This window comes from Haliaeetus leucocephalus, unplaced genomic scaffold, assembly GCF_000737465.1.
Source record: "Haliaeetus leucocephalus isolate CR32 unplaced genomic scaffold, Haliaeetus_leucocephalus-4.0 Scaffold395, whole genome shotgun sequence".
NCBI classification, from domain to species: Eukaryota; Metazoa; Chordata; class Aves; order Accipitriformes; family Accipitridae; genus Haliaeetus; species Haliaeetus leucocephalus.
In genome coordinates this window covers 5,527,472-5,543,053 of record NW_010972831.1, presented here as the reverse complement: position 1 = coordinate 5,543,053, position 15,582 = coordinate 5,527,472, and the positions used below count along the sequence as shown (strand labels likewise).

The 15,582-nt window shown below is 54.4% G+C and overlaps 4 protein-coding genes across 6 annotated transcripts in view; 2 read left to right on the top strand and 2 right to left on the bottom strand.

Moving 5' to 3' along the window:
* The first annotated feature begins 34 nt into the window (after positions 1-34).
* Positions 35-5,427, top strand: FAM57A (family with sequence similarity 57, member A). 2 transcript variants are annotated; one of them, XM_010573746.1, is made up of 5 exons: positions 35-175; positions 683-766; positions 2,846-3,059; positions 3,257-3,352; positions 3,864-5,427. In XM_010573746.1, exons 1-5 carry the CDS (start codon positions 54-56, stop codon positions 4,131-4,133), a joined length of 786 nt encoding a protein of 261 aa, XP_010572048.1. In that variant the 5' UTR covers positions 35-53; the 3' UTR covers positions 4,134-5,427. The 2 variants fall into 2 exon arrangements, with proteins under 2 accessions (XP_010572048.1, XP_010572049.1); XM_010573747.1 differs by lacking the exon at positions 683-766.
* Positions 5,428-6,390: 963 nt separating this feature from the next.
* Positions 6,391-9,830, bottom strand: GEMIN4 (gem (nuclear organelle) associated protein 4). Its single transcript, XM_010573745.1, has 2 exons — positions 9,795-9,830; positions 6,391-9,690 (listed from the first exon to the last, which is right to left on the bottom strand). The coding sequence occupies exons 1-2, from the start codon at positions 9,802-9,804 to the stop codon at positions 6,488-6,490; spliced, it is 3,213 nt and encodes a 1,070-aa protein (XP_010572047.1). The 5' UTR covers positions 9,805-9,830; the 3' UTR covers positions 6,391-6,487.
* A 1,275-nt stretch (positions 9,831-11,105) lies between these two features.
* Positions 11,106-15,337, bottom strand: GLOD4 (glyoxalase domain containing 4). Of its 2 annotated transcripts, XM_010573742.1 has the most exons (9): positions 15,244-15,337; positions 14,952-15,001; positions 14,137-14,257; positions 13,193-13,337; positions 12,849-12,985; positions 12,427-12,513; positions 12,070-12,183; positions 11,896-11,982; positions 11,106-11,314 (listed from the first exon to the last, which is right to left on the bottom strand). In XM_010573742.1, exons 1-9 carry the CDS (start codon positions 15,331-15,333, stop codon positions 11,249-11,251), a joined length of 897 nt encoding a protein of 298 aa, XP_010572044.1. In that variant the 5' UTR covers positions 15,334-15,337; the 3' UTR covers positions 11,106-11,248. The 2 variants fall into 2 exon arrangements, with proteins under 2 accessions (XP_010572044.1, XP_010572045.1); XM_010573743.1 differs by lacking the exons at positions 14,952-15,001; positions 15,244-15,337 and adding an exon at positions 14,404-14,872.
* A 51-nt stretch (positions 15,338-15,388) lies between these two features.
* The window catches only part of RNMTL1 (RNA methyltransferase like 1), a 2,213-nt gene continuing 2,019 nt past the window's right edge, over positions 15,389-15,582 (top strand). Inside the window, exon 1 of the mRNA XM_010573953.1 lies at positions 15,389-15,567. Within this exon, the coding sequence (XP_010572255.1) occupies positions 15,389-15,567 (179 nt within the window). The remainder of the gene's footprint in view (positions 15,568-15,582) is intronic.

The following is a 15,582-nucleotide window of genomic DNA, read 5'->3' as shown; positions in this document are numbered from 1 at the left end:
CGGCCTGCTGTTGACAAGCGGCGGCGGGAGGGAACGCGGCGACGATCGTCCCCATGTGGCGAACGCTGGCCCTCGCCTCCGCCTTCTTCCCGGGGCTCTTCGCCCTCTGCATCCGGTTGCTGCGCTGGGCCGCCCCGGGATGGAGCCTCAAGGACCGCATCCTCCTCAGCGGCAGGTACGGGCGGGACCGGCGGGAGGCGTTCCGCCACCGGTTACCCCATTCACGGCGGGCTGGGATCGGTAACGGGAGCCGGAGCGATCCGGACGGCCCAAAAGCACCGAGCCCCGGCGGCTGGGAGCCGGTACCCGGGAGGAGGGGGGTGCCCTGACCCCAGGAGTCCCGAGCCCAGACCCCACGAGGGGAGCAGGGACCGGTAGCTCTGCCCACGGGGAACCAACGGGCCGGGGTTACCGGTGATCCACGGGGGTGGAAGGGACGAGACCTGGAAACGAGCCCCCGCCGTCTTCACCGGTACGGCCACCCCGGCCACGTCCCGGGGAGCGCCGGGCGCGGGGGGCTGAGCTCCTCCTCGCCCTGACAAGGTTTTCGGGGTGTGCACGGAGTAGGCGTCCAAGTGCTACCGGCTCTCCTGGTGCAACCGGGCCGCGGCCAGCAGCCCTGGTCCTCGGCCCTTCTGGGGTGACATTTGGGGTGACCCGTTTCTTCTCTTCTCGGTTTCAGGTTGGTGTCGACGGTCCAAGCCACGATGGCAACGGTGTCGGGGATCACGGTTGTCCTTAACTGCAAGGACGTGGTGTACGACAGGTAATCCAGTGCCCAGGCGAGGAGCACGCGGAGGCTGTGCCCGGCCACCTCGCTGCTGGAATATTTTATGCCAAAGGCTTGCACGTACAAAGGGGAGAGGAAAACCAGTTTCATGTTCCTCTTTCCTCCCCTTTGGGTGAAGGGTTGGGCAACGGCGCTGGCCGTACACCCCCTGGAAAGGCGCTGGTTTGTTCAGTGCGCTCAGACCTGGGGCCGATCTGCCAGCACAGAGGGTCTCGTCCTCAGGATGGGCTGTAACATGGGACCATAGATGAGCAAAAAAATAAAGACATCATCGCTTCTAAAGGGGTAGGGAGTCTCCTTGCTGGAAGCTGAAATTGCTCACGAGTCAAGCAGACCTAGTGAGATCTGATTTTAGAGGTGCATCACCTTCACTGTGCCAAATGGATTCTGGAGTACAGAAATGAGAAGATCAGTATGGAGTTTGCTCTGAAAGAAAATCACATCGCCTTGTCCTCAATGCTCCGAGATAAACTGCCCCAGAAGTGGCTCTCGACAGGAGTGATAGCACAATCTGGGTCAGAAGAATTAAAAACAGAGCTATTATCCAGAATAGCAGAGAAAATTGTAGGAGGGAAGGCTATAATTATGCTGGGCTGGAATTTGACCATCACACACCAGATTTTAGGGTGATGTCTAGGGAGGGCTGCCCTCTCGGTCATGGCAGACTTGCCTTTAATACACAGATGTGAAATGTCCTACCTTGCTCTAGATAGTGAGATCTATCCAAATTGCTCGGTCCTGCTCAACACAGGCAGTCTAATGAGTTACCTTTTTGCTCTAAAATAAAACATCTGCTGTGTAGATAGGGCGGGTGATAAATCCCAGACCCACACGGACGGAAGGTGCTGCCAGCAGCCCTCCTTCTCCCCGGAGCTGTGCGCTTGCCCGGGTGCTCTCAACACCGGCAGCTCCGTGCGAACACTTTGTGGTCAGAGACCTAGATTTTCTTTCAATCTGGAGGAAATACAGCCCAGTGCTCAGCAGGGAAGGCCTTGGAGAATGACAGCAAGACAGAGAGCCGGGAAGCATCACAAAGGTTGCAGTAAAATTTGCCAATTTATTTACACAGGCAGACAATCATTTTATTGCTGGCACTATAATTGCCCTCCAAAGCCCTGGGCAATTTTTGCAAACACAATAGCTGGTCACTTCCCCTCCCTGCTTTACATCACTTACATCTTTCTGTCTGGAACAGGAACGCATGCAACAAATTTTTTCTTGAGATGGCAGGAGAGCAAAAGCAGATTTTTTTGGGCCCCAAGCTACATTTCTTTAAGCAGCAGCGTAGGGTGGGTTTTGTTGTTTTTTTTTTAATTGGTGTGATTTCACTCAGGACTTTTTAAGGAGCCCAATCTCCCTGCAGAGCAGGGCTTGCTGCTGCCTGGATTGTGCAACCAGGATTCTGACATGCTTTGGGAACAGGCAGCTGCCTGCAATTATTTCCCAACAGACAAACGTCTCGCGGGGGTTTATTGCCTATATTAGATATTTTGCACTTCACTCTCCCAAGTCCAGGCCAGGCATCTCTCATTAACTCTGAGATCGCCAGGTGCTTTCCAACTGCTGCCTGGGTTAGGCAGCCAGCCGAAGCAGCGTGGCAGGCAGAAAGGACACAGTCTTGGAGCTTTTCTGCTACCAAGCATCAGCTCTGGGTGTCCCAGGGCTTAGGGGAGAAGATTACCTGCTGCAGAGGTGTTGGATTAGTGCTGGATCCCGAGCGGTGCTGTGCCCCCAGCCCGCACGGCAAACACCCGGCTGTAGGGCTAATCAAGATCCTCTCGTTAGCGCCGTGTTTGTGCTTGGCTGGGCCGAGCTCGGTGCCTGGCACGGCTGAGCGCGAAGCGGGGGCCGCGCCGAGAAGGCGTCCTCCGCGCGTACCAGGTACCTTTTCTCTGCTGAGCCAAATCGAGTTAAATTTCGACACCTCCCCGCTTACCATCAGCTTCAAAACCCGCCGCTTCCATTTCAGACCTAAAGGCTCTCTTCCACCTTTTAGAGCATCGCGAGGCGCTCGGAGCCGTTGCGATGCCTCTGCGTGTGCTGCTCCTCCCTTAGGCACTGGCTGGCCGTGGAGTACATCTGGGTCCTCGTTCCCTACATGACCTACGACATTTACGTCATGTACCTCTGCCACTGGCACAAGAGCCGGGACAGGGGAATCGCGGAGAAGAAGCATTCGCTGGCCAGCGTGTGGAGCTTCCTCCTGCAGGAGCGGCTGATGGTGACACACCACCTCTTCATCCTCATCGTGCTCACCCCCATCACCCAGGTAAGGGCCGGGCACGGCTGCTGTGAAGCCCACCCTCGCGAGGAACCCCGCGTGGCTTCGAGGGCTTGCGATCGAGGCTGTGTCTGGCAAAGCATCTTTGCTGGTCGGGGAGCCCGTGACCCCCTGGAGATGCTCGGGGTGAGCTCCCGGCCACCTCTCCGCGAAGGCCTCACGCTCACTGCTGGCTTTGTTTGCAGCACTTCAGGGGAGAGCTGGGGGACTTCTTCGTGGGCTGCATCTTCATAGCAGAGCTGAGCACACCATTCGTATCGCTGGGCAAAATCCTCATGCAGGTAGGTGAGGAGGGACGGGGCTCAGGGCTGGGAACCCCACAGCAGTTCGTACCCTTTCCCTGCCCTTCTCCATCAGCCCCTGTTCACGCAGCAGCTGGGCTGGGGGTCTTGGGGGGGGGGCAGCCCCACAGCTGTAACCCCAAGCTCCCCCACAGTGCTGCCTTCCTCCCAGCCTCCCGTTAGGTTCCCATCCCTTTCCCCCAGTAAGCAGCATGCCCAGTGGCATCCCCAAACTGGGGGCTGTGCCCTGTCCTAGTGCTGCCCTCTCCTGTCTGTACTTCTCCCTGCACCACGGTCCCTCCTGCCCCAGCCCTCTGCCCCCCACGCCTCCCTTCTCCCTGCCTTTCTCCATCCCTTCCCACGCCACTTTCCAGCCCCCTCCAAAATGCTCCCCCTCACCCGTACCTCCTGGGTGCTCATCCCCATGCTCCCAGCACAGTCGGTGCCCGAGGAGCAATGGGACGCTGCTCACCCACCGCCCACCCCACGCTCGCCTTTCTTCCTCCCCCAGCTGGAAATGCAGGACACGCTCCTGCACAAGGTGAACGGGATCATCATCCTGGTGACCTTCTTCCTCTGCCGTATTCTCCTCTTCCCCTTCATGTACGCGGCCTACGCCAGGCAGGTGGGAATCCCCATTTACATGGTGCCTTTCCGCATCCCCCTGCACTGCAACATAGCCAACGCCTCCCTCATCGCCCCCCAGCTCTACTGGTTCAGGCTCATCTGCCGCAAAGCCGCCCGACTCTACGGCAGCTCACCCGCCGACAAAAGCAGATAACGGCCGGCAGCCCAGCGCGGGGGCTGGAAAAAGGTCAGCCCCCCCCCCGCCAGCTCTTTCGCCTTCGCTGCCAGCACCGTGGGGACCAGCGCGGGAGCAGAGCAGCGGAAGCAGCGATGCCATCGGGCTTTTTTAGCTGGAAGCAGCCTCTCCGTCTCCACCGCTGTGCCAGGCAGCGCCAGCCTGGGCTAGGAAGGCTTTCTTCCCACACCGCTCCAGTGGCTTGTGTCCTCCCACCAGTGGGAGCTGGGATAGGAGCCAGCCCATAAGTACGACATTCCTTCTGGGATTCAATACTGGCACTGAACTAACAGTTACAAGAGAGGGGTTTGTTACAAGGGCTGACGCCAGATACCGGCACTGAGCTTGGCAAGGCACGAAGGAGCTTGCGGCCCCGGAGGCAGCAGCGGAGGTGATGCTGGAACGTGCCCAGCCCCACGCAGCAGCACCGGGGACTGGGGGAGATGCGTGCCGAATCTGCCGCAGCCCCGACTCGCTCTGGTTTACAGCCTCCAGCTGAGAGCAGAGCCAGGCCCCGGCACGGTGCTGCACAGCCTGTTCCTGACCTTTACCGACTTCGCCTCTACGCTACAGCTGCATTCAGCCTCTTACCTCCCACTCCTGCTGGGCTCAGACTCATTTAAGACTCCACTCAACCCAAAGGTGCTTTTCACTACAATTGCTGGTGTCTGTGGCTGACAGTCCCAGGCGAGGGTGGCTCTGGTGTCCCCAGCAGGCTGGGGCGAAGAGAAGCTCACACCAGGCTAGAGGAACAGTTACGCTGTCTCAGAGCGATGCTGGCAGGGCAGAGCGCCCAAGGCTGAAGGGCAGGATGAGGACAGGAGACTGCTAAGTCCCTGTCTCTGGGCACTATGCAGAGCCCTTTGTTGGCAGGGGATGCAACTTTCAACCCCCTCCCCTAACTGCAGCTCCTTCTATCTGCCCCGCATCCCCGCAGTGGGTATCCGAAAGCCCGAATGGCACACGCTGCCCTGCCCTCCCTCCAGCCGACACCAGCAACCCTGGCAGCACCCTGTGGGTACCAGTACAGCCCGAGCTCCGGTCGTACAGTCCATCCCTCCTGCCCCATCCCAGTCCCCCACGAGGTGAAATCTGCCAGGGGCTGGCAGAGAAGGAACCGGGTCAGTGGAAGAGGAACCAGCAACCCCAGAGCAGGGCGCCAAGCTGTGTCCTTCACCAGTTCAGCCCATTTCCACCGTCAGTCACAGCAGAACGGGTACAGGCTTCCCAGCCCGCCCTGCACCATAGGATTCACAAGCCTTGCGGGTACGTGCAAGTCAGCAGCAGTTCAGTTCCTTCCCTGCAGCCAGCGTGAACCAGGGCAGCCACCTCCTCCCTGCAGCCTCCCACACTTGCCTGGGGGTCCCCTGCTCCAGGGCAGGTACTGCACCAGTGTGGCCCCAGTAGCCCCCCCTGCAGCCACTCGTGCCTTTCCTTCTGGCTAAAAACACGCCTGAGCTCTGGGAGACCTGGTTCTTTTGGGTGTTGGATCTTGTCCCAGCCACAGCTGTATTCTGGAAAGAGTAAAATAAAGGGCCTCTTCCAACACGCGGTCAGTTATTGCAGAAACACTACTGTTACGTTAACGATCGAGACCAGCTGATGTTATAAACTGCTTGCAACCTGTTACAGATGTTTGTATCTCACTGTTTTCATTGCAAATAATATGCCTTACGTAAGGACCAAAAAAAAAAAAAACCAACCACCAATGAGGCATCTCAGTTTGCACTAACACTGCCGTATTTACTATCAGGAGACTAATAAAGATTTCCTTTCTGAGTCACACCACTGGGTGTCTCTCCCATGTGCCATTCATTTCTGGGTGGGGGATGTTAACACATGGGGTTAGTGTTGCACCCCCACCGCCAGGCAGGAGCAACGCACATGTATTTCCAAAGGTTCCTGCCTGTCCAAACTCACCCGACTTGCTTCCCAGCCTCTGGCAGCACATGGTGAACCCAGCAATCCGCCCACAACTAGGAGAGGACTGGCGGCAGGGGAGCCGGAGGGAAATGATTTCCCTGATGCCAGAGGCTGCCGGGCTCTCTGTATAAATCCAGATCACCAACAGGCAAGGCTGGAGCCACAGGACCAGCAGCTCGGCTCAGGAACGGTTGTGTCCACAGCTATTCCCGCTGGAAACTTAAAGATGTGTAGGAATAACCACTCTCTACACAGCCCCTTCACTGCTTAGGTTGGAAGAAAACACAGGAGGGGCGAAGTAAGTTCAAAAGAGAAAAATAGATAGGGTTTATTATAGATCTTACAACTTTCCATGTAAGGGGTCCCCTGAGGCAGGGTCAGCACTCTCCTCTGTCACCCTCTCCAGCTTCTCAAGCTGGCTCCCTGGCCGAGCAGGCTCCCAGCTTGCTGAGCTTCTGCAGAAGGGTGCCACGCAGCACCTCGTCACTGACGTTGTCCGTAATGGACTCTAGGAAGTGCCTCTCGTTGGCTCTCCGCAGCGTGTTGCTGGGGGACGTATCAGCGCTGCTGAACGTCTCGTACTGCGAGAGGATCTCCAACGCCACCACCACCAGTGGCTCGCTGCATCCCTTCTCTGGCAGCATGGCAGCGACATGCAGCAGGTGACAGAACATCTGGATGCAGATGAAGGACACCTCCTGCGTGGAGGTCCCGTCCTCAGCGGGGTGCGAGGGGGGTCCTGCGGTGGTCTTGACGGAGCCCAGCAGGTCCGTCACGCTGCCGCAGTACAGCTGGACCACGTGGAGCCAAGCCTCTGCCGGCAGCCAGGTGGAACAGCTGGAGCTGCAGAGGAGCTGGAAGCCCCGTAGGAAGAGCACAGAGAACTGGAGGTAGCAGGCAAACGGCCGGAGGTTGAGCAAGGGCATGTACTGCACATACTCCAGCGTGTACGGCACGTGCAAGACTTCCCTCTGCAGCAGGTTTTCGACCACGTGCGCGAGCCTCTTCCATTCGCTGTGGCTGCACCAAGGGAGGACCTGAATGAGGGCCACCAGGAAGCCTTTGCTGAAAAGGTTCACTTCTTCAGGGTTGTCCACGTTGACCGTGAGGAGCGTCAGCATCGTATCCCTGAGCACTGTGGACACGCAGCAGCACTCCATCCATGCCAGGAGCCCGCTGCCCGGTCCATAAGCCGGCAAAGGCTGGGACGTCCACTCGTTCTCAGGAAGCGTGCATATCTCAAACAGCGTTGCTGGAACCTCATTCTTGAAGTGGTCTCCATAAAGCTTCTTCAGCCGGAGACTGACGGTCCAGTCCAGTGATGCCACCTTCCTGTGAAGCCAAGCCACCGACTGGACCCACAGCTCAGGTGAGGGGACAGTTTCTGGTCTTACCACCTCACAGAGCTGGCAGAGGATGTTCAGTATCAGGTCTTTGGTCTCCAGTGAAGGGAAGAGCTGGTCCCTAGGCTGATGCCAGTACTTTGTGTAACCATCTAGAAGCTTGCAGAGGCTGAGGAGAAGCGGGAACGGGTGACAGGACTTGATCCAGTGCTCTTCTGGACAGGACTGTATCCCCAAAACCTTACTGAGGATCTGCAGGCTCAGCTCAATTTCAGCAGAGTCTGACTTCAAATAGGGAAGGACGAAGGCTTTGGTCACCTCTGCAGATGACACAAGCGGGACGCCTGAACTTGGCTGCATGAGAAAGGCCAGGAACTCAAGGAACTGCTCCTCTTCCCTCGCAGTGGAAAGCCTCCCCCATACTGCCTCCTCCAGACACCTCACCACCAGGCTGCACGGCCTGCCTGGATCATCGTGGGTCTCCAGGAAGCTCAGCGCTGGGAAGGAGCAGAGGATTTGTGCAAGGAACTGGTGTGCTCCTAGGTTGACTACAGCAAGATTACAAACCTGCTTCACTGTGGCCTCGGGGTACAGCAGCATGAGCCTGGCTACAGAAGCCACAGCCCTGGCCAGGCCTTCATCAGATACGCTCTTTGTGATCTGGTTGAAAGTCACGTTCAGATCCTCCTGGAACCCCTCCGCGACAACTTGCAAGCTCAGGGACAGACCTGGTCCGCCCCAGGACGTCAGGACGTCCGAGATCACTTTGTTTTTGTCGGTTAATGAAAGCTCAGTGTAACACTCCACGATGGCTTTGGTCACTTGCATCTGCAGCTCTCGGGCCTCCTTGTCTTGGTGGAACATGGCAAAGTTCACCAGTGTCTCCAGTAATTTCAAAACTAGCTCTGGTTTCTGGAAGAGAGCTTTGCTTTTCACAAGACAGTCAACCCAGTCCTTTGAAAAGGCCCAGGTCTTTTCAGATGCAAAAACAGAGCACATCTCCACGTGCCGGTCCAGCTTTTGCCCAATGATTGTCATGGCAACTGAAGACATAAGGCTGGCATCCAAATCCTTGCTCTTCAGGCTGGCACTGATCTCCTTGAGAAAGTCCTTGGTGATCTGTGTCAGCTCTAACACGACGCGTGTCTCATCTTCACCCAGGTCTCTAGTCTCTGAGAAGCAATCCAGGTTCTTCCCAAAGGTGGTAAGAGCGTCCAGGAGCCGGTAGCTCTCATAGCACAGCTCCTCAGAGCCGTTCAGGGTGCCCTGCAGCTCTTCTCCCCAGGCATGCAACAAGCTGCAGAGAAGGTCCAAGCCAACAAAGAGCTCCTCACGAGAGAGCTTGGCCACGGACAAGAGGCTCATGCTTCTCTCTGCTTCCTTCACCTTCTCGTCCAGCCCCCTGTGGTGGAACTGGCTTTCGGTGTCGCTGGTCCAGAGGCTGACCACAGAGCTGACCTTGTCCAGGTATTCTGCGACAGGGAGGGGGCTGCCCTCTGGCTTTAGCTCGGTGAACGCAGACAGCAGCTCCACCAGGTTGGCCAAGGCATAGCACCTCATGCGGGGCAGGGCGATGCTCCTGTAGGTTTGCTTTAACCCCTCTATCAGGACCATGAGCTGGCTGGTGGCAGCGGGGGAGCCGTTCAGAGAGCCAGGGTCACCCTTGAACCTCTTTGGGGGCTGGAGACCATCATCCAGAGAGGACTCACACCCATGCTGACGGATGAGAGTGCTGAACGCAGAGACTGTTGCGTCCTCCCGTCCCTCCTTGTGTTTCATCACCTCCCACCACACGTCCAAGAAGAACCTGATGTCCGACGGGGACGTCTCGCTGGCGACGTACTCCACCAAGCGCTCCAGCTGGCTCCACCGCAAATCCCGAGGCAGCGCCAGCAGCAGCTCCACGAAGAGCCGGGGCACGCCAAGAGCCTTGACCAGCTCGAAGAGGACGGTGTGATTAACGTCGGGGATCATCCTGCCCACGGAGAAGAAGTCGTCCTCCTTCCATCCCTGGTCCAGCGAGGCGGCCGGCGGGCCCGGCAGCAGGACTTTAGCCCAGACGATGGCCACGGCTTCCTTCTTCCAAAGGCTGTGCTGCAGCGGCGAAGGGCAGCGGGCCCCGATCTCCCCCAGGGCGTCGGTGATGGGGGGTCCCACGCGTGGCCAGTCGGTTTTGCGCAGCTCCCGCAGCGGCCGCGGCTGGGTCAGCCGGGCGGCCAGCAGGAACCCGCCGTGCAGGATGGCCGTCTCCTCGCACACGCCCCACGGTCCTGCGCGGAGACACCGTTACCTCGGACCGGTCCGACCCCCCCGTCCCCGTCCCCGGTCCCCGTCGCCCCCCGTCCCCTCCCGTCCCGTCCCGTCCCGCACCCACCGGGCTCCATGGCGGCGGCGTGACCCACCGCCGGGTGCCGCGCTCTGACGTCAGCGCCCGCAGCCCCACCCCCTCCCGCAGCGCCCCCTGGCGCCCCGGCGGTAGCGCCGCCGCCTGCCCGCCCCCCCGCCCCCGGTCCCCTTCCCGGGATTAATTTGCGCGCACGAAAATGGAGAGAACCCAATTAAAAAGGAGAGGAAACTTCGGCGGGGAGCCGTGCCGGGCAGCGGGAAGGCAGGCACTCAAACCATCCTCCCGAATCACTTTTATTCGTGTAAGGGTGACACCGGCAAGCGGCAGCGCCGGTTTCAGGGGCGCAGTTTACACGTGACGTTCTTAACTCGATGGGTACACGATTCCAATTCATCACCAAACTTGAAGCAAAAAGCTCGAACAACAAAATCACGGCGAGGAATTTTTCCTGTTTAAACTCAGAATATTCGCTACAAGCGCCGACGTGCCTCCGCGACTGCCAACGCTGCTGATTTTGCCTCCTTTTCTCTGTGAAACTTACTTAAGGTTTTCATCAAGAAAGGTTACAAACCAGGCAGCAGGCCTGACATGGACAATGTTGATAATTACCCCCTGTATTCCCAGCCCTTATTCCACCAGCAAAAGCAGAGCGACTTCATTCCAACAGAATAAACCCTGAGCTGTTACTTCTAAAAGCAATTTCTCATCAAAAGCTAATTGCAAAACCGTGATACACTTATTTCAAGCTGCCTCCCGGCACCTCAGCAGACAAAGCAGCGCTGCTACACACCCTGAAGCATGGCCCCGGCTCCCACCTGGAATGTGGAAGGCTCCTTGGTAAGGGGTGGAAACCACCACATCAATAACGTGACCCCAGTGAGAAAAGCTGGGGAAACATCTTGGAATGAAAATAGGGTTTGTTCCAGACTAGAATATTCACATGCTTTAGCAAGGTAATTTTGCTGTTCCCAATAAACAGGAATGCACTACGATAGCTGACCTGCGAGTTCTCCGTATGCAGCCCTTCCCTTTGGCCCGACACTTCATCACTGAAGTGGGTTACCTGCAATACTCACAGCCACAGCTACCTGAAATTCTCTTCTCTAAGCTGCAAATCCAGGACGGCTAAAGCCACTTAGGTAGAGAATTAGATAATGTAATGAATCTAGCAAGCTCTTTTTCAAGTATAACAAGACGACAGAAATGTGAGGTTTTCCTCTTAACTGCTGGCCCCTGTTTTTGAAGCCACGTGCTCAACCCGCTCTTACTGCACAACCTAATTTTTTTGAAGGAGAACATGCTATTTGCTTTAAAGGACAGAGTAGCAGTAAGAGACACAAACTTAAATCAGAAAAACCAACCAGCACAGGACATTACAGCACCCTCTTACTGGAAGGGGTAATGCAACATGCTACATAGAATTGGCATTTCGTTCAGATGAAAACCAAGGCACGAACGAGCAGTCCAGTCCTTTTCTCCAGCTACGCAGAAGCCTTCTTCATTTTCTGCGCAGCAAACCATTTGTCACTGTCGTCCGCCGCCATGGCCTGCACAAAGAAAAGCGACAACATGTTCAGAACAGCAGCCGAGTCGCCAGACGCCCGGCTGCTCACACTCACCACAAACGCAGACTTATCACAAGGACCCTTTCTAATTTGGAGGAAAGCTGTTCTGATGGATAAATTATTTTTTACGTACTATTAAGGAAAACACACACTGAAAACCAATGTTCTCTGCTGCAGCAAATATATAGATGATCTGGTAATGCAAAGGCAAAACAGGATAGTTTAAACACAGCCTTCCCACAGCTCATGCTCCATACCAGAGCCCCTCTGCCTTGGGAGGATGTCCAGCTGCACTGACGTTACTGCAGCTCACAAATCATTTTCTGTAGTAACTTACACCAAAGTGCTGTTGACGTGTCCAGCAAGACACACCACCACCCAGCTGCCCCAAGGGAGGCTGGAAAACCCTAGCCGGGACGCTAAGTGAACTTTAAAAATTGACTTGTTTTTATTAGCAAGACTGTGCGATTTGGTTCTCAGAAAAACTCCACAAGGAACGAAAATTAGATTCTACAGGTATCTGTAATCAGGAAGAAAACGAACATGCAGACAGCATTACTTACATCATCTAACAATTTGTCACCGTTCGGGTCCACCTTGGACAGATCTCTAAATGCTTCATCTCCCACAAAACAGATTTCATGGCCATCCTAAACCAAGTTTAAGAGCAGGTAAGTTAGATAAATGGCAGAGAGAAATTTAAATTTAATTTAACCACTATTTTCAATATTACTCACAGGATCAGCCAAAATAATCACTTGCACTGTGGCTTTGCCAGGTGTGTCCAAGCTAACCAGAGGTGTTAAAATTTTCTGATTCTCCTTTTTCATCAGTGCTTCAATGTTTGGCAACTTAAACAGAAAACACACAAAAATGAACCCCACTCAGATGAAGATCAGATGCATTCAGGCTGTTCTCATCCACAGTTCCCCCATTACCCACAACTCCACTGCATTCCCACTGCAAGAAATACAAACAAAGCATCTGCTCAGTATTATTTTGTTCACATCTGAGATATTTTGCTAATACTAGAAATTAACTTCCCACTAGTCAGCTCTGGGTAACGAAAGAGGTAAGGGAAACATGATTGTTACCTCTTCCTTTGCACAGGAGAAAGCAATCCGCCCAAACGCTGTCCCGTGATCCACCGGTCCTCCAACCGTCTTTAACTCCAACTTACACTGAAAGAGGAAAAAAGAAAGCCTGACTTGCAGGACGCTGTTCCCAGTGCTATATGCGCTCCAGCTTTTCACAGATGTGGATGATTTCAACATCACCCATACGCATATTTCCCAACAAGCCAGAATTACCAAAGCAAACCACAGCTTTTTTTTTTTTTTTTTTAAATGCAGTTAAGTGTACACAAGCTTTAATTAACATGCACAGAATTAAGTGCACAGTTGCTTTAATTAAGAGGTTTTTTTCCCTTTAAGATTTGTTCTCACGAAATGAGAGGTTTCTATGATGAGATGCAACTCTTAAAAGACCAGAACCGGAAAGTTTTCTAAGGACTAACCTGGTTATCCGCATAGCCTAGCAAAACTCTTTGTTTTTCCTCATCCTTCTCGTATATTTTCATCCCAAGCAAATCAGACCAGTAGTTAACAGACTTATGCAGATCGGAGACACCCAAGGTTACCTTTAGCACAGGATCTGTAAGATTGCAATAATTTGAAATTAGTTACAAGTACATCTGAGTTTAAAACTACCATGTATATTCTTGACAAGGAAAGTAACAAAGAAAGAACAAAACCACGCTCTGTCTCATAAAATGCTGTCGAGACAAATGCACAGCCCATTCTAATATCCCACTCATCAATCTGGTTTGAACAACAGTAAGAGCGAGTGTGTAAGTTTCACCTTGCTTGAGCTGTTCCTTGTCTTCCAAGTAGAACTTGTATCCCCCTGGGGCTTCAGCTTCAAAAATACCAGTTGTGACTTCTTTGAGGGGCCACCCCATCTTCTTAGCATTGCTCACAGCCTGGCTGGACACAAGTGTTAAGCCCTAGTGAGAACAGAACAGACATGTACAAAATTCACAGGGTGGATGGTGTGTAATTCCTACCTTTCAAGAGTCTGCCTCTACAAATGACCAGAAACAAATGAGATTACTTTTTGTAACAGATGGACCATATGATCTCCTGAGAACCAGGTACCTTGCTCCTATAAAATAACCTTAGTCTTACTGCGCATCCCGCATATATTTGGACTGCATTAATCTACCCTTCTTTCACAACAAAGGGAAATTAAAAGCAAAAAGAATTTAAAACTCTGATTCAGCGCATTGTACAGAAGCAGAAAACTGAGTTCCTAACTGTTCTACCAGGTTAGGCAGACATCTGTGGCTCCAAGCGGCTGTGCCCTGACACCCCGCAAATCAGGGGAAGAATATTAGCTCAGGGGAAACAACAAGCAAACACATTACACGTATTCATAGATGAAACAAGAGATCTTCATTGGCTGTCAGCTAGTAAATAACAAATAAGTAGTAACAAACAAAAGAGTGTTTTCCTACAGCAAGATCCTTCTTAGCTAACCATTCCACATTAGATCTGCCAGCAAATACCAGCTGTCCTACACACACAGCAACTGAATTGGAAGGTGCTCAAGGAAGTGTTTCCTGGATCTTAAGCGAGCACTAGTTCCTGCTCTTCCAACTTGGAAACAACTACAAAAGCAAGAATAAAAAGTGTTTAAGGAACCAAACAGCATAAAAAAGCAACTGGTACAAGCTATATCCTCATCGTAAAAATAAAAAAGCTTATCTTAAGAAGAAAGATTTTGCTGCTAAGTGTGGCACTTACCAGAAAGTCATTGCCCAGGTGATATTCTCCAATACCATAATTGTAAGTCAATTCTGCAACAAAGTGATTGTCTTCTGGCCCATAGCCCACCATCGTTTTGCTCCATTTGCCATCATAAGGGCTGGAACATCCAGATTTAGTTGTCGTCAGTATTAGAAATAAACATCAAGGACTGCAAGTATTAGCGTTTCAAGGAAGAATTGCATTTCTAGAGTAAACAAAGGGCACAGGTAATCCAGTAACCTCCCACCAAGTAGGAGCTGATACCTATAGAGAATTCTCATTGCAGCTCAGCACACAGCAGACCTGCGTCCCCTTGGTCAGTAGTTTTGACCTCGGGCTGTCATTCACGACCATGCAACAGAAGGCAATTCCACTTCCTTCTTAACAGCTCGCATGTTAAGAGCACAAGCCGCTCATTAGCTGGAATTATATGAGTGCTTCCTTATTGCAGAGTAGGAAAAGCGGTTGGGCACTCGATTGTAAGATTTCTTTCATTCGTGAAGAAAGACAAAAGCCTTTGGGGCTACCAAGAGGGATTTTTAACTCAAGACCCCAGCCAGCCCCGTGTCTGCAAAAAAGCCAGTGTAACTGACTGTAATTCCAGGAAAGTTTAGAAAGAATTTTACGAAGTTCAGTATCAGTCTACAGGTGTAATACAGCAACGCTCGCGCTTCCATGTCAACACCATACCTGCACAAAAAGGGGAGCTGTTGATTCCACGGGAATTACTTAAAAAAACATGTTTTACCTCTAAAACAGCGGCAGATTTATGAGACACGAAGGCCCGGGCAGGCCCCAGGGACACCACTCACCCGTTGCAGCTGGCCTTGCAGCCCTCCTCGAACTCCTCGTGCCTCAGCACCTTAGGAATGGGCGAGAATGAGGTCAGCACCCAGGCGGCGCGTACCCCTCCCGTCACCTCAGCAGTCGTCACCCCGGCTTAGAGACCCGCCGACGAGGGAGGCCGGGGGGAAGCGGCCCAGCGGAGAAGCCCCCGTTCTCCCTCAGCCCCGCGGCTGAGGTGGGCGACAACCCCCGCCTCCCCCCCCCCCCCCCCCCCCCCCCCTTCCCCCCCTCCCCGGCCCGCCGCTCCGCTCCGCTCACCCTCATGCCCAGCAGGTCGCGGTAGAAGCGGGCGGTCCGGCCGCGGTCGCCCACTTTGAAGACGAAGTGCAGCGCCCGCCGAGCCGCCATGGCGGAGCGCTGACGTCACGCGGCGCGCCCGGCGCCTCGGCGGTGACACCGCAAAATGGCGGCGGTGGGGAAATTGGCGAAGGGTTGGGGTCGTTCGTTGTTGAGGCCCGGCGGGCCGGGGGAAGCGGTGGGGCGGCGAGGGGTGCGGGCGCTGCGGCGGAGCCCGGTGCGGGTGCTGCCGCCGCGGAAGGAGCGGGGCGCGGCGGCCGGGGAGCAGCAGACATCCCGGGAGCGGCCCCCTCCTCCTCC